The sequence below is a fragment of the Orcinus orca genome, chromosome 7, assembly GCF_937001465.1.
Source record: "Orcinus orca chromosome 7, mOrcOrc1.1, whole genome shotgun sequence".
Classification (NCBI taxonomy): domain Eukaryota; kingdom Metazoa; phylum Chordata; class Mammalia; order Artiodactyla; family Delphinidae; genus Orcinus; species Orcinus orca.
In genome coordinates, this window is record NC_064565.1 from 61,059,219 (window position 1) to 61,080,303 (window position 21,085).

Consider the following 21,085-nt stretch of genomic DNA (forward strand, 5'->3'; position numbering starts at 1 on the left):
TTAGGTGGATTTATTTATGAATATTATTTTAAGATAGTCATTTTATTTGGAAAGAGAAGCCTAAGGCAAACTTCTATACTTCTGGAAACAGTAATAGAAGCTAATTAATTCATAAAGGAAGAGAAATGTTTTGAACCCTTATATTTCTGTATCACTAATCATGCCGTTACATTATTAGCAACAATTTGTCTTCTATCATCAATAACATTATTACAAGATTCACGGTTAGAGCACTGGACTTATATCAAGCTATGGAAAAAAGAATCTCCAAATAAAAATCTTTAAGTGTTCAAATCCACCCAATTCCCAGACCTTTCCAACACAATAGAAATCTACCAAAGGACTTTGAAAGTTTACTTCTTTATATAGAATACATGAACTGGGCTAAATGCAGATGTTCCAAAGGCTATGTTTTTTCAAAGCAATTAAATATGTGTAGAGTGTCTAGGCAAAGAATTTTGCTAGGAAATATAAAGAAATCCAAAAAGTAGTCCTTAGCTTTTAGGAGATTATATGCAGTTAAGAAAATAAAACATAAACACATGAAGTATTAAAAATCAATAAAGGGTATAAACTAGTTCAAAACAGTAATAAAAGAGATGTCAAAATAGAGAAAAGACAGTCTCTACAGCAAGTTGTGTTAGGAAAGTGGGACAGCCACATATAGATCAATGAGGTTAGAACACTCCCTTACACCATACAGAAAAGTAAATTCAAAATGGCTTAAAGACTTAAATATAAGGCATGACACCATAAAATTCCTACAAGAGAGCATAGGCAAAACATTCTCTGACATAAATCGTAGCAATATTTTCTTAGGTCAGTCTCCCAAGGCAATAGAAAAAGCAAAAATAAACAAATGGGACATAAACTTATAACCTTTTGCCCAGCAAAGGAAACCATAAACAAAATGAAAAGACAACTTATGGAATGGGAGAAAATACTTGCAAACAATGCAAACGACAAGGGCTTAATTTCCAAAATATATAAACCACTCATACAACTCAATAACCGAAAAACAACCTGATCAAAACACGGGCAGAAGACCTAAATAGATGTTTCTCCAAGAAAGACATACAGATGGCTAACAAACACATGAAAAGATGCTCAACATTGCTAATTATTAGAGAAATGCAAATCAAAACTACAATGAGGTACCACCTCACACTGGTCAGAATGGCCATCATCAAAAAGTCTACAAATGCTGGAGAGGGTGTGGAGAAGAGGGAATCCTCCTACACTGTTGGTGGGAATGTAAATTTGTACAACCACTATGGAGAAGAGTATGGAGGTTCCTTAAAAAACTAATAGAGCTACCATATGATCCAGCAATCCCACTTCTGGGCATATATCCAGAAAAGATAAACACTAATTAGAAGAGATACACGCACCCCAGTGTTCATAGCAGCACTATTTACAATAGCGAAAACATGGAGGCAACCTAAATGTCCACTGACAGATAAATGGATAAAGCAGATGTGGTGTATATAGATATGTAAAATATTATATATATGTGTGTGTGTGTGTGTGTGTGTATATATATATATATATATATATATATATAGAATAGAATATTACTCAGCCATAAAAAAGAATAAATTAATGCCATTTGCAGCAACATGGATGGACCTAGAGATTATCATACTAAGTAAGCCAGACAAAGACAAATGTCATATGATATCACTTATATGTGGAATCTAAAAAAATGATACAAATGAACTTATTTACAAAACAGAAACAGACTCACAGACGTAGAAAACAAACTTAGGGTTACCAATGGGGAAGCAGGGTTGAGGGAGGGATAAATTGGGAGTTTGGGATTAACAGATGCACACTACTGTATATAAAAAAGATAAACAACAAAGATTTACTGTATAGCACAGGGAACTATATTCAATATCTTGTAATAAACTATAGTTGAAAAAAATATATATTTACATATATATGCATAACCGAATCACTTTGCTGTACACCTGAAACAAACGCAATATTGTAAATCAACTATACTTCAATTTAAAAAAAAAATGTGAAAAAGCAAAACGCAAAGAGAGGTAACTTCCTGTATCGGAGGAAAATAAAACCATGTTAAATATAATCAAATCCAGACTTGTTACCCTGAGTCCCCATCCAGCCTCATCTCACACTTCATCTACACTGTATTCAGTCCAAGTTGGTGAGACCAACCTTCTTTCTTTTCCTTTCTGCCTCAGGGCCTTTGCACTAGCTGTTACCTTTGCCCAAAATTGTCTTCCTTCAGTCTTCACCACTCTGACACTTTCACATCATTCAGGTCTCAGCTCATGTGTCCCTCCTCCGAGTGGTCTTCCCTGACCATCCTTCAAATATTCTTCTACCATCCACACCTCGCCAGACAGCTGGATCTCAACAGATAACCTTGCTTTGACAGCTGGTTTCACATTCTAAGATGATCTTTATTGCCTCTTCATTGCCTGTCTTCTCCACTAGAATGTAAATGTCCTAGACCAAGTATCTTATCCGTTTGGTTTCTCTAGCACCCAAAAAGGTGTCTGGCATATCAGAAGTATGCAAGAAATACTTGAGTAAAAGTGTTTGTTGAGTAAAAGAATAACCCAATTATATTCCAGGGTTGGACTTAGTGAGATAGGACAGTACACTAAAGCATTTATAAAGGAATTTATGTAACAAAGATTTAATCCAAAAGCATTTTCTATTTTATCAGAAAAGCTGATTAAGCAGAATGTCCCAAGCATTTTATGTTACCGATACCTTACGCAAAATGGCTCCCTTAGCTTTCTGTTCCTCACTCGACACTATTCTGTCCACCCTCCTCCCTGTAGTGCTAATTGTGTCAGTCCTTCAGTGTCCTTCCCTGCGTTGAGAGATGCACAATATTCTGCAAGCACCTGCAGACACCTGAGCTGCCATGTCCCCATGGCCATTGTATGTACAATATACCATGAGCATCATGCCTGTTACATGCTTGTATCTGTGTGTCACTCACCTCCTGGATTAAAGATCCGTAGGCCAGAAGAGGGGCCGGGGTTCTTCCTCAGGGATACGGTGAAGACTGGCTCAGCTCCTGGGCCCTTTTATCTTTTATCTCTGGTCCTCACCTTGCCTTTAATTCCACTTGGTTGCTGTCATGGGCACAGTCTTTGCAGGTGAGAGACAAATATATTTCTGGATATACATGTGGAAAAACATTCTTGTCCCAAATATATGAGGGTCTGAGTGAAATAAACAGAATGGTGTGAATGTGGTTTTACACGTGGTAAGCAAGGAGTAGTTGACTGAGATCCTAGATTTGACAGGCATATGGACGGGGGCAGAGTCCAATGAGTAGGGGCAGAAAGAAGAAAAGAAAAAGCAATTTACAAACATTAAGAACAAGGAGGGCAAAGATCTCAAGGGGCAACAGAAGGAAAGACAAAAACGTCTGAGGGCAGGCATTTAGAAGACGCCTGACATCTGGGAGCACCTTCTCAAGGGACTTGGAGCAGAGAGCGAGCGTGGCCTAAGAAGAGGCAGGCTCGTCTGGCAGCTGGCTGTGCGTAGGAGGTTGGGAGAGGAACAGTGCACGGTGGTGTTGCCTGGAGGGCCTGCTGGCCTGAACTTGAAAAACAGACGTGAAAGTCCACTCCCCTTCAGGGACAGGAGAGCTTAGACGGGGCACAAGAGTCTATACAGAGCTGGCCAGAAAAGCCAGAGACGGCTGGGGAGGCCTGGTGGGTCATCGACCATCTGGATAGGAGTGAAGGTGTAAGGTGGCCAGCCTGCCCCCGAGGGGAGGGTGCCACAGAAGGTAAATGGGGAGGCCTGGGCCCCGAGGACCCCATCTGAGAAGAGCCCCCTCTGACCCCTCACTGGATTCAAGGAGAAGGAATTACTTGCATCTGAGCTTGAGAGAGATTTGTGTTTGGGACCACAGCCTCAGGGCCTCGCTCCTGGGCCGGGCTCAAGTGCGTACAGCTGGCCACTCCCTCTCTGGACAGCATCTTTGTGCCGGTCACTGTGCAACTCAGGCCCCAGGCAGGACATCTGCTTCTGAGTCGCTCTGTTTTCAGCTTGATAAAGAAATAAATACCTGACACAGTGTCACTGGGCATGCGCTGTCTACGCCTTCGTCCAGATCAGACTCTCACCATTGGTCAGCTGTCCCGGTGAGCTGCCGAACAGGACAGGCCCGACGCCTGGGAAGTGCCCTTAAGATGGTTGTTCTTGTTAAGAGTCATTCACCAGGTTGTATGCGAGTTCTCTGGACTCCTCTTGCAAATTTTCTGGAAGTTTGAAATTACTTCCAAATAAATACATAAACACTGAAGAAAAAGAAGAAATAAATAATACCTGAGGGTAGTTACAGAAGCCTTCTCTTGCCACCTTATTTTTCCCTTCTGAGCTTCCCTGTGTGAGTTCACGTCCAGAGGGAGGTTCATCAGCTTTCAGTTGGGTCCACTTCTCAGCCCTGTAGACGAAAAACTGTATGAGCATATTAATTCTTGCAAAGAAGCTCTGAAAACTTGTACTTTGCATTAGTCCCAAGGCAAGTGGTGGCTGTGGGAAATTTGGAATGTGGATTCCCAAGGGGAAGCCTGGCATTCTGACTGTGGACCACTTTCTTGGCTAGCATCCTCCAGGCCAGGCTGACGAGCAGACCCTAAGGTGGGGCTTCCCAGCAGGGGGTGGGGCTGTATCAGAGTCAGGTCAGGTGTCAAGAGGGGCTCACACTGCCCACCTGCACTGATTCAGGCGCCTTCTCAAGGAACACATTCCCCTCACCTTGCCCCTGAATTACAAATCACTGTTTTAACAAGCCAGTTACTAACAGGAGCGTGCCATAACCTCAGGTTTGCTGGGATGGGAAAAGAAAAAAGATGAGAAGCTCTGCTTTGGAGTGATCAGGTATTTTCCCACTGGCCTGGCTTGGTAGGAAAGTTGCCTGGACTGCTCCAGGCAGGCCAGCGTGCTCTGGCAGCGCCACAAAGCCTAGGGTATAACTTTTGGCTTCATCCCTGCTGTGGCAGTTGGATAATAAAGCCTATGTCTTTTAACCTTAGTTTCTGCCAACCTTCACTGGGAACAGCAATGAATGAACAGTCATCTGCCGTCAGAAATGACATGTGAGGCTTAAGCCTGCGGAAGAATAGAAAGACTAACTGGATGGCTTTTAGTGGAGATAAATGCAAAACCCTCCACTTTGGTCCAAGAAACCATCTGCACGTCTATAGAGAAGGAAGCTCAGTGAAGAGGGCTGAGAGGTTTAATTCACTATAAGTTCAGATGTCAGCAGTGTGGCTTTTTTTAAATCGTGGACTTCAATGTGTGGCATCATCCAGATCGAGGAAGGAAAATCGTGTTTCTTCTGCACTCTGTGATTTGCTTAGGGTAGGGCACCGCGCTAGACACTATCCACAAGATACCTGAAACTTCTGAGAAACTGGTGAAGAAAGTGGGAAAATTTAGGCTGAACCAGAAAAGACTTGGGGGTGAAGAGATGTCCGTGATAGCTGCCTTCAAGTATTTAAAGAACTGTCCCCTTAAAGCGGAACTAAACACATGTGTTGTGCCTCCAGAGCTCAGAACTAGGATTAGTGGGGTGAAAAGCAAAGGGGTATAGGGAGGGTGGGAGGGAGGCGCAAGAGGGAGGAGATATGGGGATATATGTATACATATAGCTGATTCACTTTGTTACACAGCAGAAACTAACACAACATTGTAAAGCAATTATACTTCAATAATGATGTGGAAAAAAAAAGGGACTTGGACTCAAAATGATAAAGAAATGTCCAGTAGTCATACATGTCTAAAACTGCAAGGGGCTGTCCTTGGAGGTGATGAGCTCCTCGTTGCTGATGCCTTTAAACAGTGGGGAGCCATTATTTGTAGGCAGGCTTTGATGGCCTTAGGCCCCTGGAGACAAACGAAGAAGGGGCCTTCTGAAGTCTCCTTCTGCAGCCCCAGGAAAGCACCTTGTAGCTGTTAGCAGCATATTAAATATTGCATGTGTCAGTGGGTGCAAAAGAGGGTGGGGTTAGAAATAACAAGTTAACCCTTCTTTGGCCTTGTGAAAGCATTCTGTAACTGCATTGACCAGCAGTGCTAGTAGAGTCCGGGTGCTGTTACTAAGGGTTTACATATTACATTATTGTGCAGCCACCTCAAAGGGAAAGAATGGGCCTCATTGCAAAGCCAGATGTGGATTGCAAAGTTAAACTGAAGTTATCTCTGAGTACAATTAAAAGGGATACGTCAAAATTAAAACCATTATTAAAATTAATCAAAGATTTAGAAAGGTAGAATGAACTCCAGAGCTGGAAATTACTGATTTAAACAATTGTTCTCACGTTTTAAACTACATAATGAGCTAAAAATTATGAAGCCTCTGAGTATAGCTGTAAAGAGCAGTCCAAAACCAAAGTCAGAATGAAATGTTTTAGCTTTCAAAACTGAAAAGCAGAACAATTACTCCCTACAAAATGGTATAGGAAGAGGTTTCTGACCCCTGCTAATTGTTTTATTATTCTTCGGAGGGGCACACTGGCAGCATTTCCCAGGGTTTTCAGTAATTACACTCCATTCAATATCTGAAGAATTACAATAATTCTACATGGAATATACTTGTGCCCTTCAAGTGCAAAGCCCTTGGAGAAGCGAAAAAACAACTTAAAGTAAATTAGCAGGAAAATTATCGTAGTTACTGTTTATTTCAGGGCTCCATATATCAGAGGCTAATTATACATTGTATGTTACATTTTCTTGGAGGTATTTGTAATATATTTCTCATGCTGATCAACGGACGTCCTGGTTTGCAGGAACCTTTACGAACGTGAAGTTCTAACTTTTCCAAGTGCCTCTTTGTGTATGAGAAATTACCCAGTGCAGACAGATGTCACTTGGTGCATGCCACAGGCCTCAGAGCAGTATTTAGTGAGGTATTATGAATGTTCACCTGTACATATTTGTAAAGTTCCAACTCTCTATGAAAAAACTTCCCTGCCAAATAAGTTGATTTTTTTTTTTAACACTACATCAGTTTTCTCAGAGCCATTTTCTATATTTTGGCAAAGCCAAGGTTCCAGGAGAGAAAAAAGCAAGGACTGGAAGTAAACAGCCACTCAGAGATTAGAAAGTCTCCTTTCCCGGCTGGAGCCTTAACAGATTTTCTGCTAGTGTTAGAATTAATCCACCATCTCTGCGGACCGCCTTGAGAGCAAAGGTGTCCTGAGATGTTACACAGAGACTGGGGGTCCCCGTGTCCCGAGAGGTTACACAGTTACCCTTAAAATACCACGAGCAAGAAATGTAGGGCTTCCCTGGTGGCACAGTGGTTGAGAGTCCGCCTGCCGTTGCAGGGGACACGGGTTCGTGCCCCGGTCCGGGAAGATCCCACATGCCGCGGAGCGGCTGGGCCCATGAGCCATGGCCGCTGAGCCTGCGCGTCCAGAGCCTGTGCTCCGCAACGGGAGAGGCCACAGCAGTGAGAGGCCCACGCACCGCCAAAAAAAAAAAAAAAAAAAAAAAGAAATGTACATGGTGACTCAGAAACAGCCCTTCAGTCTCACTGATATTTTTCCTTACGTTTCTTGTCCTTCATTTCTTTCTTTCTTTCTTTTCTTGTTTTTAACTAAGTTGAGCACAGTTCAAAAGGTTTCCTTATAAGTTTTTATGGCAACCAAAACTTAGAAATTGAGATCGCTTAATGACAAAATTAAAAGGTTAAATAAATTATGATCCATCCACATGACTGAATACCTGCTTATTTAAAAAGGATTTTAAAATGCAAATGGCATGGAAAAGTCATAATGCCATATGAAAAGATTCAGATCAAAACAAACATGTACGTTATGACTTCCGTTTTTTGAAAAACATGCTTATGTATTTTTTAAAGTATTAGAAGGAAATGTACCAAAATATAACTGAAGTTACTGTCTGAAACGATATTCTAAAATATGCATGTTAGTGTTATAATCAGGAAGGATGAAGAAGGAAGGAGGGAGGGAATCACATAATTAAGGTGAACATTAAAACACACACTTTTGCTGGAAGATGAGAAAGGTTAATAATGCATAGTGTATAGGAAAAATGTGGCCATAGAATGTCTATGATTGTTCCATGAATATCATCAAACACCTCATTATTGAGTCCTGTTTACTGTGAGGAACTTGACAAGCTAACCATTCTCCAGATCTAGAATAGTTACAGGTTCTCTTGCAAATTCACAGTGACCTCAAGAAAGGATGGTAAAAACGAGTCCTGAGGAGTAAGGTCCATTTCTCAGGAACGACAGCCTGCTTTTTACATCTTGAGGAACAAGCAATTAGAGGAGAGTTATGCCACTAGTATTCCTCACCTGACAAATACCTTGTATGCGTGGGAGGGGGGCATGCGGGGGTGGGTGCCTCTTTCAAGTGATTAAACAGGTTAGACGTCAACCAGTTGCCTCCAGATAATCCACATCTCAGAACCTGCTGTTTCTTGTGCTCCCAGGTATTGCTGAAATAAATAACGGTTTGTTTTCTTTTTTGGATTCTACACTAAGTTTACCTGCATTTCAGTTCTTCTTTTTATTCTTTTTAGCGCATGATTGCAAATACTGCCAGAACGGTGAGATACTGCAGGAGCCAACCCTTCAGTAAGTTAATGCCGCTGCAATATGGATCTTGGTGGCTAAGTCCTTTTCAGTGAGGCTACTGAGACATTCTAGAAGTCTGGACAATATTTGATGGTGTCAGAGACCCTTTGGACCACGAATCCCATGGGATAGGGGCCTTGCATTTAAAATAACCATAAGAATATTATTTTATGAATGAACTTAGAGAATTCATCTGCTCTTAACAGAGTGGATAGACAACTAAGGCATGATTGCCAACAAATCCTGACTCTAACCAACTCTCTTTATGACTCACTGCTTCACGTTGAGAAACTCACATCAACTCGTAATGACTCATTCTGTCGTTTATAAACTGGGAAAGACAATATTGTCTCTTGGGGTGTTGCGAGAAGGCATCAATGTCTGTAAGTACATGTGTAAAAGGTCCCACAGCAGGAATTCATATTATATTTCTAGAATGTCTAGGTGAATTAAGGTGTTTTTCTTAAATCTGTACAGAAACTGGTATAATACAATGCTTTAATAGAAAAGCGTCACTAATAATAAATAGCAAGTTTAAACTGTTGGGAGTTAAGTTGCATCATCGCAGCAGATCACCCTGCCAGGCCAGTGCTACTGTCTCCTCTGGACTAGGACTTTGGGTAGGGGCTGGAGCTTTGGCTCCCTGCAGCCGGTCTGGGAGTGAGAAGGTAGCCCCTAGAAAGTTTTGTGCTAATAACTTCATTGTATGAGTCATTGAAGTCATTGGGCTCATTAACTTAACATGATAATTTGACATGACTTCGAGGCTACCAGTACCATCCCCTCCAATAAACCTAGTGCTCAGAGACTAAAAGCTTCTTGTTTTATTCATCAGAGCTATCTTTGCTCTTCCTAGCACAGGACTGGCCCAAAGCGAGGGTCTGCTAACACAGGATACCAGAACTGCTAAACATTCATTTTTTAATGCCCGGGGGGGAAATCTAGGAAAAATAGTCTTGACTTGGGGAGCAAGGTCTTTAAAAACTTGATTCAAATGATTATGCCTCCTCTTCCTTCCAAAAGGTGCAGGCTTGCACCTCATCAACTGATCTTATGTGGATTCTGCCAGAATTACAGTCTCTCATATCTCTTCATCTAGTGATTTACTATATGTATAAAGACACGATCATAAGGCAGTTATACAAGTGAGTATGAGAATATATAAGTGACGCCAGTCTACACAACAAAGGTTTATAACCTAGAATCCATGGCCCTTCAGGGGGTTCTAGGAAATTCCTGAAATTAAACACAAATGCTGTGTGCCTAAGAGGGTTCAAAGCCTTGAGAAGGTTCTCCATGAGGTCCAAGAACCAGAGAAGAACCAAGATAGAATATATTTTGTTCTATAAACTTCTTTGGAAGTAACTCCTACGTTCTCCTATATCTCCTAGAGACATGGGGGGAAATTTTATATATACAAATCTCCACTGCATTTGTTGAAGTTATCAGTAACTGCTGGTAAACAACAGCTGCTTAGCCCCGAAGTCAAAAATCTATAGATAAAGCTATAAGAATAGATTCATAAACATTGTGGGAATATGTACAATGTAATTACACTATATTGTAAATGTAGAGTACACTGCCAGTGACAAGCGAGGAAATTAAACACTGTGGCATTATTTATATGTGATAATTACACTGATGAGTTTCTTCTTAGAGCAAGTGGGGGCCTTTGTATCTTTTCTCTGCTTTTCTGCGTTCAGACCTGCAGCACTCCCCTTCGCCCCTCATGCAGATGGCATTCTAATTGTCTTTGGGAGTGGTGTGTGGATCTAAAGAGAACAGATGGACTGCAGAAGGCAGTGTGCTATGGCGGAAAGAACACTGGTCCAGAGTCCAGGCTGGCTTGGCCACTCCCAGTGTCCCACACCAGGGATCCGCAGGGCAGAGGCCACCCAGGGACCATGGCCAAGGTGTTGGATCTAAACAGAGCTTTTTTTCCCTTTTATTGTGAAATAATGTCACCATTCAAAAATGGAAGAATTCCCAGAGAAGAAATCCAGATTTCTCATTTCTCTAGAAAAAAAGGAAGATCCGGCAACTCAGGGTGCAGATCCCCACGTGGCATCAGCATGCAAGAGCAGCGTAGTCACTTCTGAAGGGAACTGTGTTTCCAGTTCACCACTGTCAAATGGCCTTCCTCATTCATGTCTGTTCGCTGTGTAGGGATCTGAGCCTTTGATTCTTCTTTCAGCCTAGTTTTAGGGAAATTGGTTAACTTCAGATAGCTCTGCTGCTCGAGTGCTTTGGGGAGTGGATGAGACTAGAATGGTAATTGGGATTTCAGAACAAATAGCATCGGAGAATTGAAGGCCGGGCACAAGTCATGCCTTCAGCCCGAGTTGATTTTTCTTTTTTTTTTCTGAGTATGGACAGTCTCTAAGAACACACAATCTATGCAATAATGCTGTATATTGTATGCAAGTAATGAGGGGAGTCGGACTTACTAGTCTCACACTTGCTTGCTTCAGTTCAGCCCAGGTGTTAAGTGCTTTTGTTAGGAGCTAATGAAAACTATGCCATTAGTCCTCATCTGGATCAAAGGGAGTGTGAGACACAGGTGGGATGGCAAGGGCAAACAATTTTAATGTATAACCAGGGCTGTCAGGCGATGCTTTCACTTTTATTTGGTGCCTTTTTTTTTTTTTTTTTTTTACAATATGTAATGCAAAGGAAAATGATCAAAATATGTGATTCCGGGGAAGAATAGGGTGGGAGGGAGGAGATGGAACATCCAAGTAGAAACATTTCAATGAATATAACATGTTGAAAGGTCTTGATGGGACCCAGGAATTTATGATAAATGTAAAAGCTGGAGTAAATTAGGCTGTATCTTATATCCATATATTATGCAACGCTAATCCTGCTCTTTTCTCCTTCAACAGATCCTGATGCAGCTCAGGCTAATAAAAACCATCAGGATGTCCGGAGTTATGTACGACAATTAAATGTGATTGACAACCAGAGAACTTTATCACAGATGTCACACAGATTAGAGCCTCGTCGACCATAGACATTTGAAGTGCTCAGAACAACGGTTTGCGTCCAGTCCACAATCTTTCAAAAATGCCATTTATGCTAGTACTCACTGTATTGTCACTAGAGAACTCTATAAAACAAGCAAAAACCCATCCTGAGACATCTCAGTGCTGCATTCAGCTTACCAGCGTCATGACAAAAGAAGAAATTCTTTGACTTGCACACAGCTTGCACACACTAGCTTAGGAATCCCCCGTTTGTAGTCACCGTATTTTATTTCCAGTTGTGCCATCTTCTTTGCTGAAACATAAAATAAGACCCACATGAAGAGTATGGTAGAAATATCATTGTCAAGAGAAGTATCAAGCTGATATTTTTTTCTAGGAGTGTTTACAGGATGAGATGTGCTACAAATGGTATTTATTTGCCTGCATCGTTGGTGGTATAGTTTCATAATTTCTAACTCAACATTTTGATTTGAGCATGGAGGTTTTGGAAGGGGTTGAGGAATCCGTGTAACTCCAAATTAGAGACTGTATTCTTCCATCTTCATAGTTTTACCTCTGAAGGAACTGTACCCGACCACGTTACTACAAAACATTCTGGCTGCTTATGTAATTTAGGGAGGACTGGTCTGTAATTTCTGAATGACATATAGAATAATATTTATGTTTACAATGTAACTTTTTTAAACTTACAAATCAGGAGTACATATATAAGAATTCCACTGAGAAACTCCAAGGTTCTTAAAATTGCTAGCGTTAAGATTAAAAAAAAAAAAGACACTTCAAAAGAGCACAATATTCAGAAAACATTTTTCAAAATTATTTTCCTGGGCATTAAAAAAAACCTTTACTATTGGCTAATTATTGTTACTGATTAAAAAACCCACATATTTTCTGGACTTAAATGTTATCACAGATATCTTAATTTTCAGCAATTGTTTTGCACTTTCAAATATTGTAAATAGTTCATTCAATCAATGGTATAGAGTTATTTATTTGCTACATGATAGATATTGTGCCAAATAATTACTTTTTATTTATTTAGTATGTAATTTTGGAGTACATTTTTTCCTGTTTTCACAATTAGGCTACATTTAATGTGTAGGAATTGTATGTATGTATATCTTCTGTAAATAACAGCTACTATCTTCATTAAATATAATTGTGACAAGAAAAGGTGTGTTGTTCTCAATTCCTATAATATGGGAGAGATAACCATCTGGTATGATGGGATCCTGGATTTCTTTTCATTGAAATAAAATTCACATACTCTAAAAGTCACCTTTTTAAAGTGTACAATTTGGTGGTTTTTAATATATTCATAAGATTGTTCAACCATCATCACTATATAATTCCAGAATGTTCTCCTTATCCCTTAAATAAACCCCATACCCATTAGCAGCCACTCCTCATTTTCATCTCCCACCAGTCCTTGGAAACCATTAATCTGCTTTCTGTCTCTGTGGATTTACCTATTCCGGACATTTTGTTTAAATGGAATCATATAATATGGAGACTTTTGTGTCTGGTTTATTTCACTTAGCGTAATGTTTTCAAGGTCCATCCACATTGTAGCAGGTATCAGTACTCCATTCCTTTTTACAGCTGAATAATATTCCATGATATGGATATACAACATGTTGTTTGCCCATTTATCAATTCATGGACATTTGGGTGGTTGCCACTTTTCAGCTATTAGGAATACTGCTGCTATGAAGAGGCACGAGATTTTAGAGCTGCCTGTTATGGGTCCTACACAATTTCTCAGTGATTTAAGCAATTGGTATACTATTTGATGAAAAATTTTCCAAAATTATTTAATTTCCGGACCCATGTCTGTTTTTTAACGTCAGCATTTTCCAGAGTGTATTCCAGGCTATAATCTCACAAGTTCAGTAGAGAATGGACTTGAGGACACGGGGAGGGGGAAGGGTAAGCTGGGACGAAGCAAGAGAGTGGCATGGACATATATACACTACCAAATGTAAAATAGATAGCGAGTGGGAAGCAGCCGCATAGCCCAAGGAGAACAGCTTGGTGCTTTGTGACAACCAAGAGGGGTGGCATAGGGAGGGTGGGAGGGAGGAGATATGGGGATATACGTATACTATAATATAGCTGATTCACTTTGTTGTACAGCAGAAACTAACACAACATTGTAAAGCAATTATACTCCAATAAAGATGTTAAAAAAAAACCTCACAAGTTCATAAGCTGTTCCTCCCAAAACACGCACAATTGCAGAGCAAAACACAAAACCAAGATGACATCTTCAAAAATTTGGGAACGATAATATAATATACCCCCTTAGAAATGATTCCCAATGTTCATTAACATATTCAAGGCTCTGAGAAGTCCTGCTGTAATCCCTTTTATAAATTTATTTATTTTTGGCTGTGTTGGGTCTTTGTTGCTCTGCACGGGCTTTCTCTAGTTGCGGTGAGCGGGGGCTACTCTTCGTTGCAGTGCATGGGCTTCTCATTGCGGTGGCTTCTCCTGCCGCGGAGCGCAGGCTCTAGGCGTGCGGGCTCAGTAGTTGCGGCACTTGGCCTTAGTTGCTCCGCGGCATGTGGGATCTTCCCGGACCAGGGCTCAAACCCGTGTCCCCTGCATTGGCAGGTGGATTCTTAACCACTGCGCAACCAGAGAAGTTCCTGTAGTCCCTTTTAACATCCACAGTTAAAGGCCTCTTTGAGAAACACTAAGGCAGCCAAATGCCTTTCTGTGTTCATTTATGTAATCATTCAAGGTCCCCAGGTACAGGGTGGTGTTTTATGCAATGTTACGCCTCCTATCCAGAGTCAGACACAAAGCCTAGGATTTACTAGAGAATAAAAAAAAGTCACTGAATAAATTTTATTGAAGTCATTATTTTTCAGCATTTTACTATCTCATAGACTTCAGTATCAGCTGCGAAGTTTCCCTTATATAATATATAATGATTTTCCACCATTATGTAGTTTTCCTTTCCTTAGAAAATTTTAAAAGCTGACAAATTAAGCTGACAGCCTATCCCTTGGGCATCCTTGCTCTTGTTTACTCTTCCTTACTCCTATCTTACTTAAAAGCTGGTATCCTACATGACAGCTTCTTTTCCCCAACTCCATGGTGACTGACCCCTTATGACCTTATTTTAATATAGTTTCCACATTATTCAAAATTAATACATATTCTCCCATGTATATTCCCCTTGGTCTTCCAAATGAGAATAAGTATTGCTTTACTTAATAAAGATAAGAGATTTTTAATTATGTCTGGCTTCTTTGAAAATGCATTAAACTCCATTATTCAAGGTACTGATGGCGAAGTAAAAGAATTCACACAGTAAAAATGGAGAGTAGGAGCCAAACAACTCTTCCTGAAGCAGGAGATGCAGTTGATATTTTAAAATTTGCAAACAAGCCAAGAGAAAATGAGATGCCTACAGGGTCGCAAGGAGGATAATGAGGTTAGCTGGAAGATATAAGAAAGAAGAAAGAATGTTTTTACCAAAAGCACCTGTACAAAATTATACATTTAAGTGTTTCACATACCTGCTTAGCAAGGTCACTGGCACAGTGTACAGGAGCTAAGCTTTTCCAGCAATTTTTGAATGTCATGCAGGTTAAATAGATTTCTCCTGAATTCAATGGTATTTCCTCTGAAATATGAATGAGGTTCAATAACTACCAGTGGGAGAAACTTAAGTGTCATTCTGGTTTCAAGTTGTACTTATAATTTTTTTTTGAAAAATCAACATAGAATATGCAGTGTTGTAAAAATGAACCCCTACCTTGAATAGCTTTCTTTTTGCTGTCAATCTAAAATGTATTACATCTCTTGGGCTTCCCTGGTGGCGCAGTGGTTGAGAGTCCGCCTGCCGATGCAGGGGACACAGGGTCGTGCCCCAGTCCGGGAGGATCCCATGTGCCGCGGAGCGGCTGGGCCCGTGAGCCATGGCCGCTGAGCCTGCACGTCCGGAGCCTGTGCTCCGCGACGGGAGAGGCCACAACAGTGAGAGGCCCATGTACCGCAAAATAAATAAATAAATAAATAAAAATAAAATTTATTACATCTCTTGCTGTGAAATAATCTTAACTTTCTCTATGTGTCTTACATGGAGAAGAATGTATTCGATGGGCAGGTCACAGCATCAATGACTTATAAACTGGAGAAGAATCTTTGACTTAGTTTGATATTGTTAGTTATCTTTCTATTCATTCATTCACTAGCCAATAATGATTGAGGGGCTTATGAGTGAGTGCCAGGCCCTCTAGGAGCTCAGGATTCAATGTGAGAAAAGCTAGAGGATCCCTGTTCTCCTAGAGCTTATCACCTATTGGGAAAGACAGAAGAGTAATCAAATAAAGAAACAAACAAATATAAAATCACTTCCAAGAAAGGATGTGGGGTTGCCAGAACATGTAGTAAGAGGATTTAACCTGATCTGAGGTGAGGAAATGTTTTCTGTGCAGGAACAGTTGACCTGAACACTGAAGGAGGAAAATGCTAACTAAGCAGAGAGAGGAGAGAATACGTTCTAAGGAGGAAACAACCTTGGCAGCACGAAGAACTGATGGTGGAAAGCTCACCGTGGAAGAGCAGAGAGAGCAAGGGTGAGCAGGCTTCAAGGTGTGCTGGAGACCTAAGTTGGGCTCAGCGTGTGCACAGCCTTGCAAGGCCTTTCTAAGGAGCTTCATCTTTTACCCCAGAGCAGTAGGAAGCCCGAAGTGCTAAAGGCAGGGGTTGCATTTCTAATGGCAGCCCTTACGGGGCAGGGCCATTGCTTTATGATACCTCACTGTGGATGCCACATGTGTCAAATCTAATTCCTTAACTACTTATGATGCAGGCTTAAAACGTAGGGCAGAGGGAATTGTGCATAATGGCAAATATTAAAGAGCAGTGGCAGACCCAGAACCCACACAGAGTCAAACATCCTTCTTCCTCCTTACTTGGTCTACACTGGGCCACTTTTTAATTTTTTGTTGTGGTAAAATACACATAACATAAAATATACCATTCTAAGCATTTCTGAGTACACAGTTCAGTGGCATGAAGTACATTCACACTGTTGTGCAACCATCACTGCTATCCATCTCCAAAACTTTTCATCAACCTAAACTGAAGCTACCTATTACATAATAACTCTCGACTTCCCCCTCCCCCCAGCCCCTGCAAACTACTGCTTCACTCTTATGGATTTGGAAGTTACGTCATCTAAGTGGAACCATACAATGTTGTCCTTGTGCAGACCCGGGGAGAGGACTAGGGTTGGCTGCACAGAGACAGCCCAAAGGGACTGGAGTGTGGTCCAGGCCACAACGAGGGGTTTGCACAGGATGGAGCCCAGGTCTGCCATAAAAACCCCATTGTTAAGCTGCATATGAAAGGAGGGGTGGGGTCCCACCACAGCAGCCCCATTCTCAGCATGCTCACAGCTGGCGCGGCTCTGCCTCTGAGCCCTGGGAGCATGCAAGCACCTGTGGATTGCGCACACACGGAGGTGGGTCTGAAATCTGAGCCAATTCCCCACAACTGTGCGAATTCCTGGGATTTACGCCTCCAGTAGCTCTGTAGGCTCAGCGCTTGCAGGATATCCAAGCAGATTGCTGGTGCTCCCATGGTGGTGGTGGGTCCAGCATTAACAGCAGCGGGCTTTGTGGGTTCACTCACGAGGAGACAGGGCTGGCATGTGAGCTGATTACTGTAGCTCCCACTGTGTGTCCAGGTGCATGACTACAGCAGGTCTGGGTACCAGACTTCAGTGGATCTGGGCCGGAGGCTTTGTGAGCACAGTGCCTGAGGGATACCCAGACTTATTTCCTGCATTCCCAGGGTTGAGGCAATGCTGAGGGCAGTGCCAACAATAGTGTACTTCGTGAGCCCACACAACACATGACAAATGACACCACAGAGTGCACTTCCACGTGGACAGCTCCTGTGGAGGAATACTCAGGGCCTCCTCTCCCAGCAGGAGTTCTCCAGTAATGCCTACCTCACACCACAGCTCTGAAACGGATCTCAGGGCTTCTACTCCAACAACTGGGGAGCAGACTCTGACGCCCACAGGGATGTGACAACCCCAGAGCAAAGAGCAGGCCCCATTCAACAGCCAGAGCAGGCTCTGGTCACCACAACAGCAATCACACACCCTAACGAGGGGATAACAGCCAGCACACACTGAGGAAAGACATGGCAGACATCCATACCAAAAACAATCCTCACACCAACAATATTAGACTGACATAGGCTACACATGGGCACTCCCACATAAAAACGGTACTTCAAGACCACAGCAGATAACTGTTTCTCCTAAGTTCAGAGAAAGCCAAGTAAAATGAAAGAGCAGAGGAATTACTCCCAATTACTCTTATTAAAGAACAAAAGAATTCCCCTGAAAGAACAAACAATGAAACAGACCTCTCCAGTCTACGAGACCCCAGGTTTAAAAAGGAAGTAATAAAAATACTAAAGGAATTTAAAAGGCTATCAATAGAAATTCAGGGAGTTCCCTGGTGGTCTAGTGATTATGATTCGGCACTTTCACTGCTGTGGCCTGGGTTCAATCCCTGGTCAGGGAACTGAGATCCCACAAGATGCATGTTGTGGCCCAAAAAAAAAAGCAAAGGAAAAAGAAATGCAAATCACTGTGACAGGGAACTAGAGACTATAAAGAGGAGCCAATGAAAATTCATTTGCCAAAACAAAAACTGAAGGCAATAAATAGCAAACTAAATAACACAGGAGGAAGAACAGATGATCTGGAAAATAGATTAATGGAAATTACCCAATCAAAACAACAGACAGAAAAGCAAGTGGGAAAAAAAAAAGCAATATGCAAGACCTATGGGATAATTTAGAGCAAGAACACTTAAATAGGAAAGTATATCACTTAAATAAGTCAGTAGATTTCTAAGAAAAACAAAAAAAATTTAATTGTGAAAGCAATTATAACTACAATGAACAGCAAAAGGATGAACATGATGATGTAAAAGAGGACATCAAAAGATGGAGACAAGATGGCATAGTAGAAGGACATGAGCTCACCTCTTCTTATGAAAACACCAAAATCACAACTGCTGAACAACCAACGAACAAAAAATGCTGGAACCTACCAAGAAAGAAAACCTACATCCAAAGACAAAGAAGCCACAACAAGATGGTAAGAGAGGAGCACCCACGATAAAATCAAATCGCACACCTGCCAGGTGGGCGACCCACAAACTGGAAAATAATTATACCACAGAGGATCTCCCACAGGAGTGAAAGTTCTGGGCCCAACGTCAGGCTCCCCAGCCTGGGGGTCTGTCAATGGGAGGAGAAGCCCCCCTAGAGAATCTGCCTTTGGAGGCCAGCAGGGTTTGATCGCAGGAATTCCACAGGACTGTGGGAAAGAGAAACTCCACTCTTGGAGGGCGCACACAGGTCTCGTGCACATCAGGACCCAGGGAAAAAAGCAGTGACCTCATGAGAGATTGGGCCAGGTCTACCTGCAGAGGTGGGGGGGCAGCTGTGGCTCACTGCAGGGACAAAGACACTGGCGGCAGTAGCTCTGGGGAGTACTCACTGGTGTGAGCCCTCCTGGAGGCCACCAAGACCTGGCCCCACCCCCACAGCCTATAGGCTCCAGTGGTGAGACACCTCAGGTCAAACAACCAACAGGGCAGGAACACAGCCCCACCCATCAGCAGATAGGCTGCTTAAAAGTCTTCCTGAGGACACAGCAGCCTGCTAAACATACCCCTTGACACGGCCCTGCTCAGAGGGACAAGACCCAGCTCCTGGCCACCAGTGGGCAGGAACTGGTCCCTCCCACCAGAGAGCCTGCACAAGCCTCTTAGTCTCATCCACCAGGGGGCAGACGGCAGAAGCAAGAAGAATTACAACCTGCAGCCTGCAGAACACTCAGAAAGTTAGACGAAATGAGGCACCAGAGGAATATGTCCCAGATGAAGGAACAAGATAGAACCCCAAAAGAACAACTAAGTGAAGTGCAGACAGAGATAGGCAATCTGCCTGAAAAAGAATTCAGAGTAATGATAGTAAAGATGATCCAAGACCTTGGAAAAAGGATGGAGGCACAGACTGAGATACAAGAAATGTTTGACAAAGACCTAGAAGAACTAAAGAACAAACAGAGATGAACAATACAATAACTGAAATGAAAAATACACTAGAAGGAATCAATAGCAGAATAACTGAGGCAGAAGAATGGATTAGTAAACTGGAAGACAGATGGTAGCAATCACTTCCATGGAACAGAATAAAGAAAAAAGAATGGAAAGAAATGAGGAAAGTCTAAGAGACTTCTGGGACAACACTAAATGCACCAACATTTGCATTATAGGGGTCCAAGAAGGAGAAGAGAGAAAGAGAGGACCTGAGAAAATATTTGAAGGGAAAGTAGCTGAAAACTTCCTTAATATGGGAAAGGAAACAGTCACCCAAGCCCAGGAAGTGCAGAGAGTCCGAGGCAGGATATACCCAAAGAGGAACACGTGGAGACACATACTAATCAAACTGACAAAAATTAAAGACAAAGAAAAAATATTAAAAGCAACAAAGGACGGGCTTCCGTGGCGGCACAGTGGTTGAGAGTCCGCCTGCCGATGCAGGGGACACGGATTCATGCCCCGGTCCGGGAGGATCCCACATGCCGCGGAGCGGCTGGGCCCATGAGCCATGGCCGCTGAGCCTGTGTGTCTAGAGCCTGTGCTCCACAACGGGAGAGGCCACAAAAGTGAGAGGCCCGTGTACCGCAAAAAAAAGCAACAAAGGAAAAGCAACAAATAACATACAAGGGAATTCCCATAAGGTTATCAGCTGATTTCTAGGCAGAAACTCTGCAGGCCAGATGGCAGTGGCAGGACATATTTAAAGTGATGAAAGGGAACCTACCACCAAGAACACTCTACCCAGCAAGGCTCTTGTTCAGATTTAATGGAGAAATCAAATGCTTTACAGATAAGCAAAAGCTAGACAAGCACCACCAGGCCAGTTTGCAACAAATGCTAAAGGAAATTCTCTGGGCAGAAAAGAAAAGGCCACAACTAGAAACAAGAAAATTATGAATGGAAAAGCTCACCAGTAAAGGCAAACATATAGTAAATGTAGGAAATCATCTGCACACAAATGTGATATCAAAACCAGCAATTGTGAGAAGAGGAGAGCACAAGTGCAGGATATTGGAAATTAACAGACCAGAAACTTAAAACAATCTTGTTTACATATAGACTGCTATATCAAAACCTGATGGTAACCACAAACCAAAAAAATACAACAGATACACACAAAAAAAGAATCCAAACACAACATTAAAGTTAGCCAACAAATCACAAAAGAAAAAAGGAAAGGAAGAAAAAAACACCTACAAAAACAAATCCAAAACAATTAACAAAAGGGCAATAATTAGAACATACATATCAATAATGACTTTAAACATAAACAGATTAAATGCTCTAACGAAAAGACACTGACTGGGGCTTCCCTGGTGGCGCAGTGGTTGAGA

General features: G+C 41.9%; 1 protein-coding gene across 5 annotated transcripts in view; it reads left to right on the forward strand.

Annotated features, from left to right (window-relative positions):
* Window positions 1-12,344, forward strand: part of RAPGEF4 (Rap guanine nucleotide exchange factor 4) — a 320,536-nt gene extending 308,192 nt beyond the window's left edge. For all 5 annotated transcript variants that reach the window (XM_004267312.4, XM_004267313.4, XM_049712252.1 and 2 more), the window contains 2 exons: window positions 8,557-8,611; window positions 11,497-12,344. In XM_004267312.4, coding sequence (XP_004267360.1) covers window positions 8,557-8,611; window positions 11,497-11,624 — 183 coding nt within the window. In that variant the 3' untranslated portion in view covers window positions 11,625-12,344. The remainder of the gene's footprint in view (window positions 1-8,556; window positions 8,612-11,496) is intronic.
* Window positions 12,345-21,085: the final 8,741 nt, after the last annotated feature.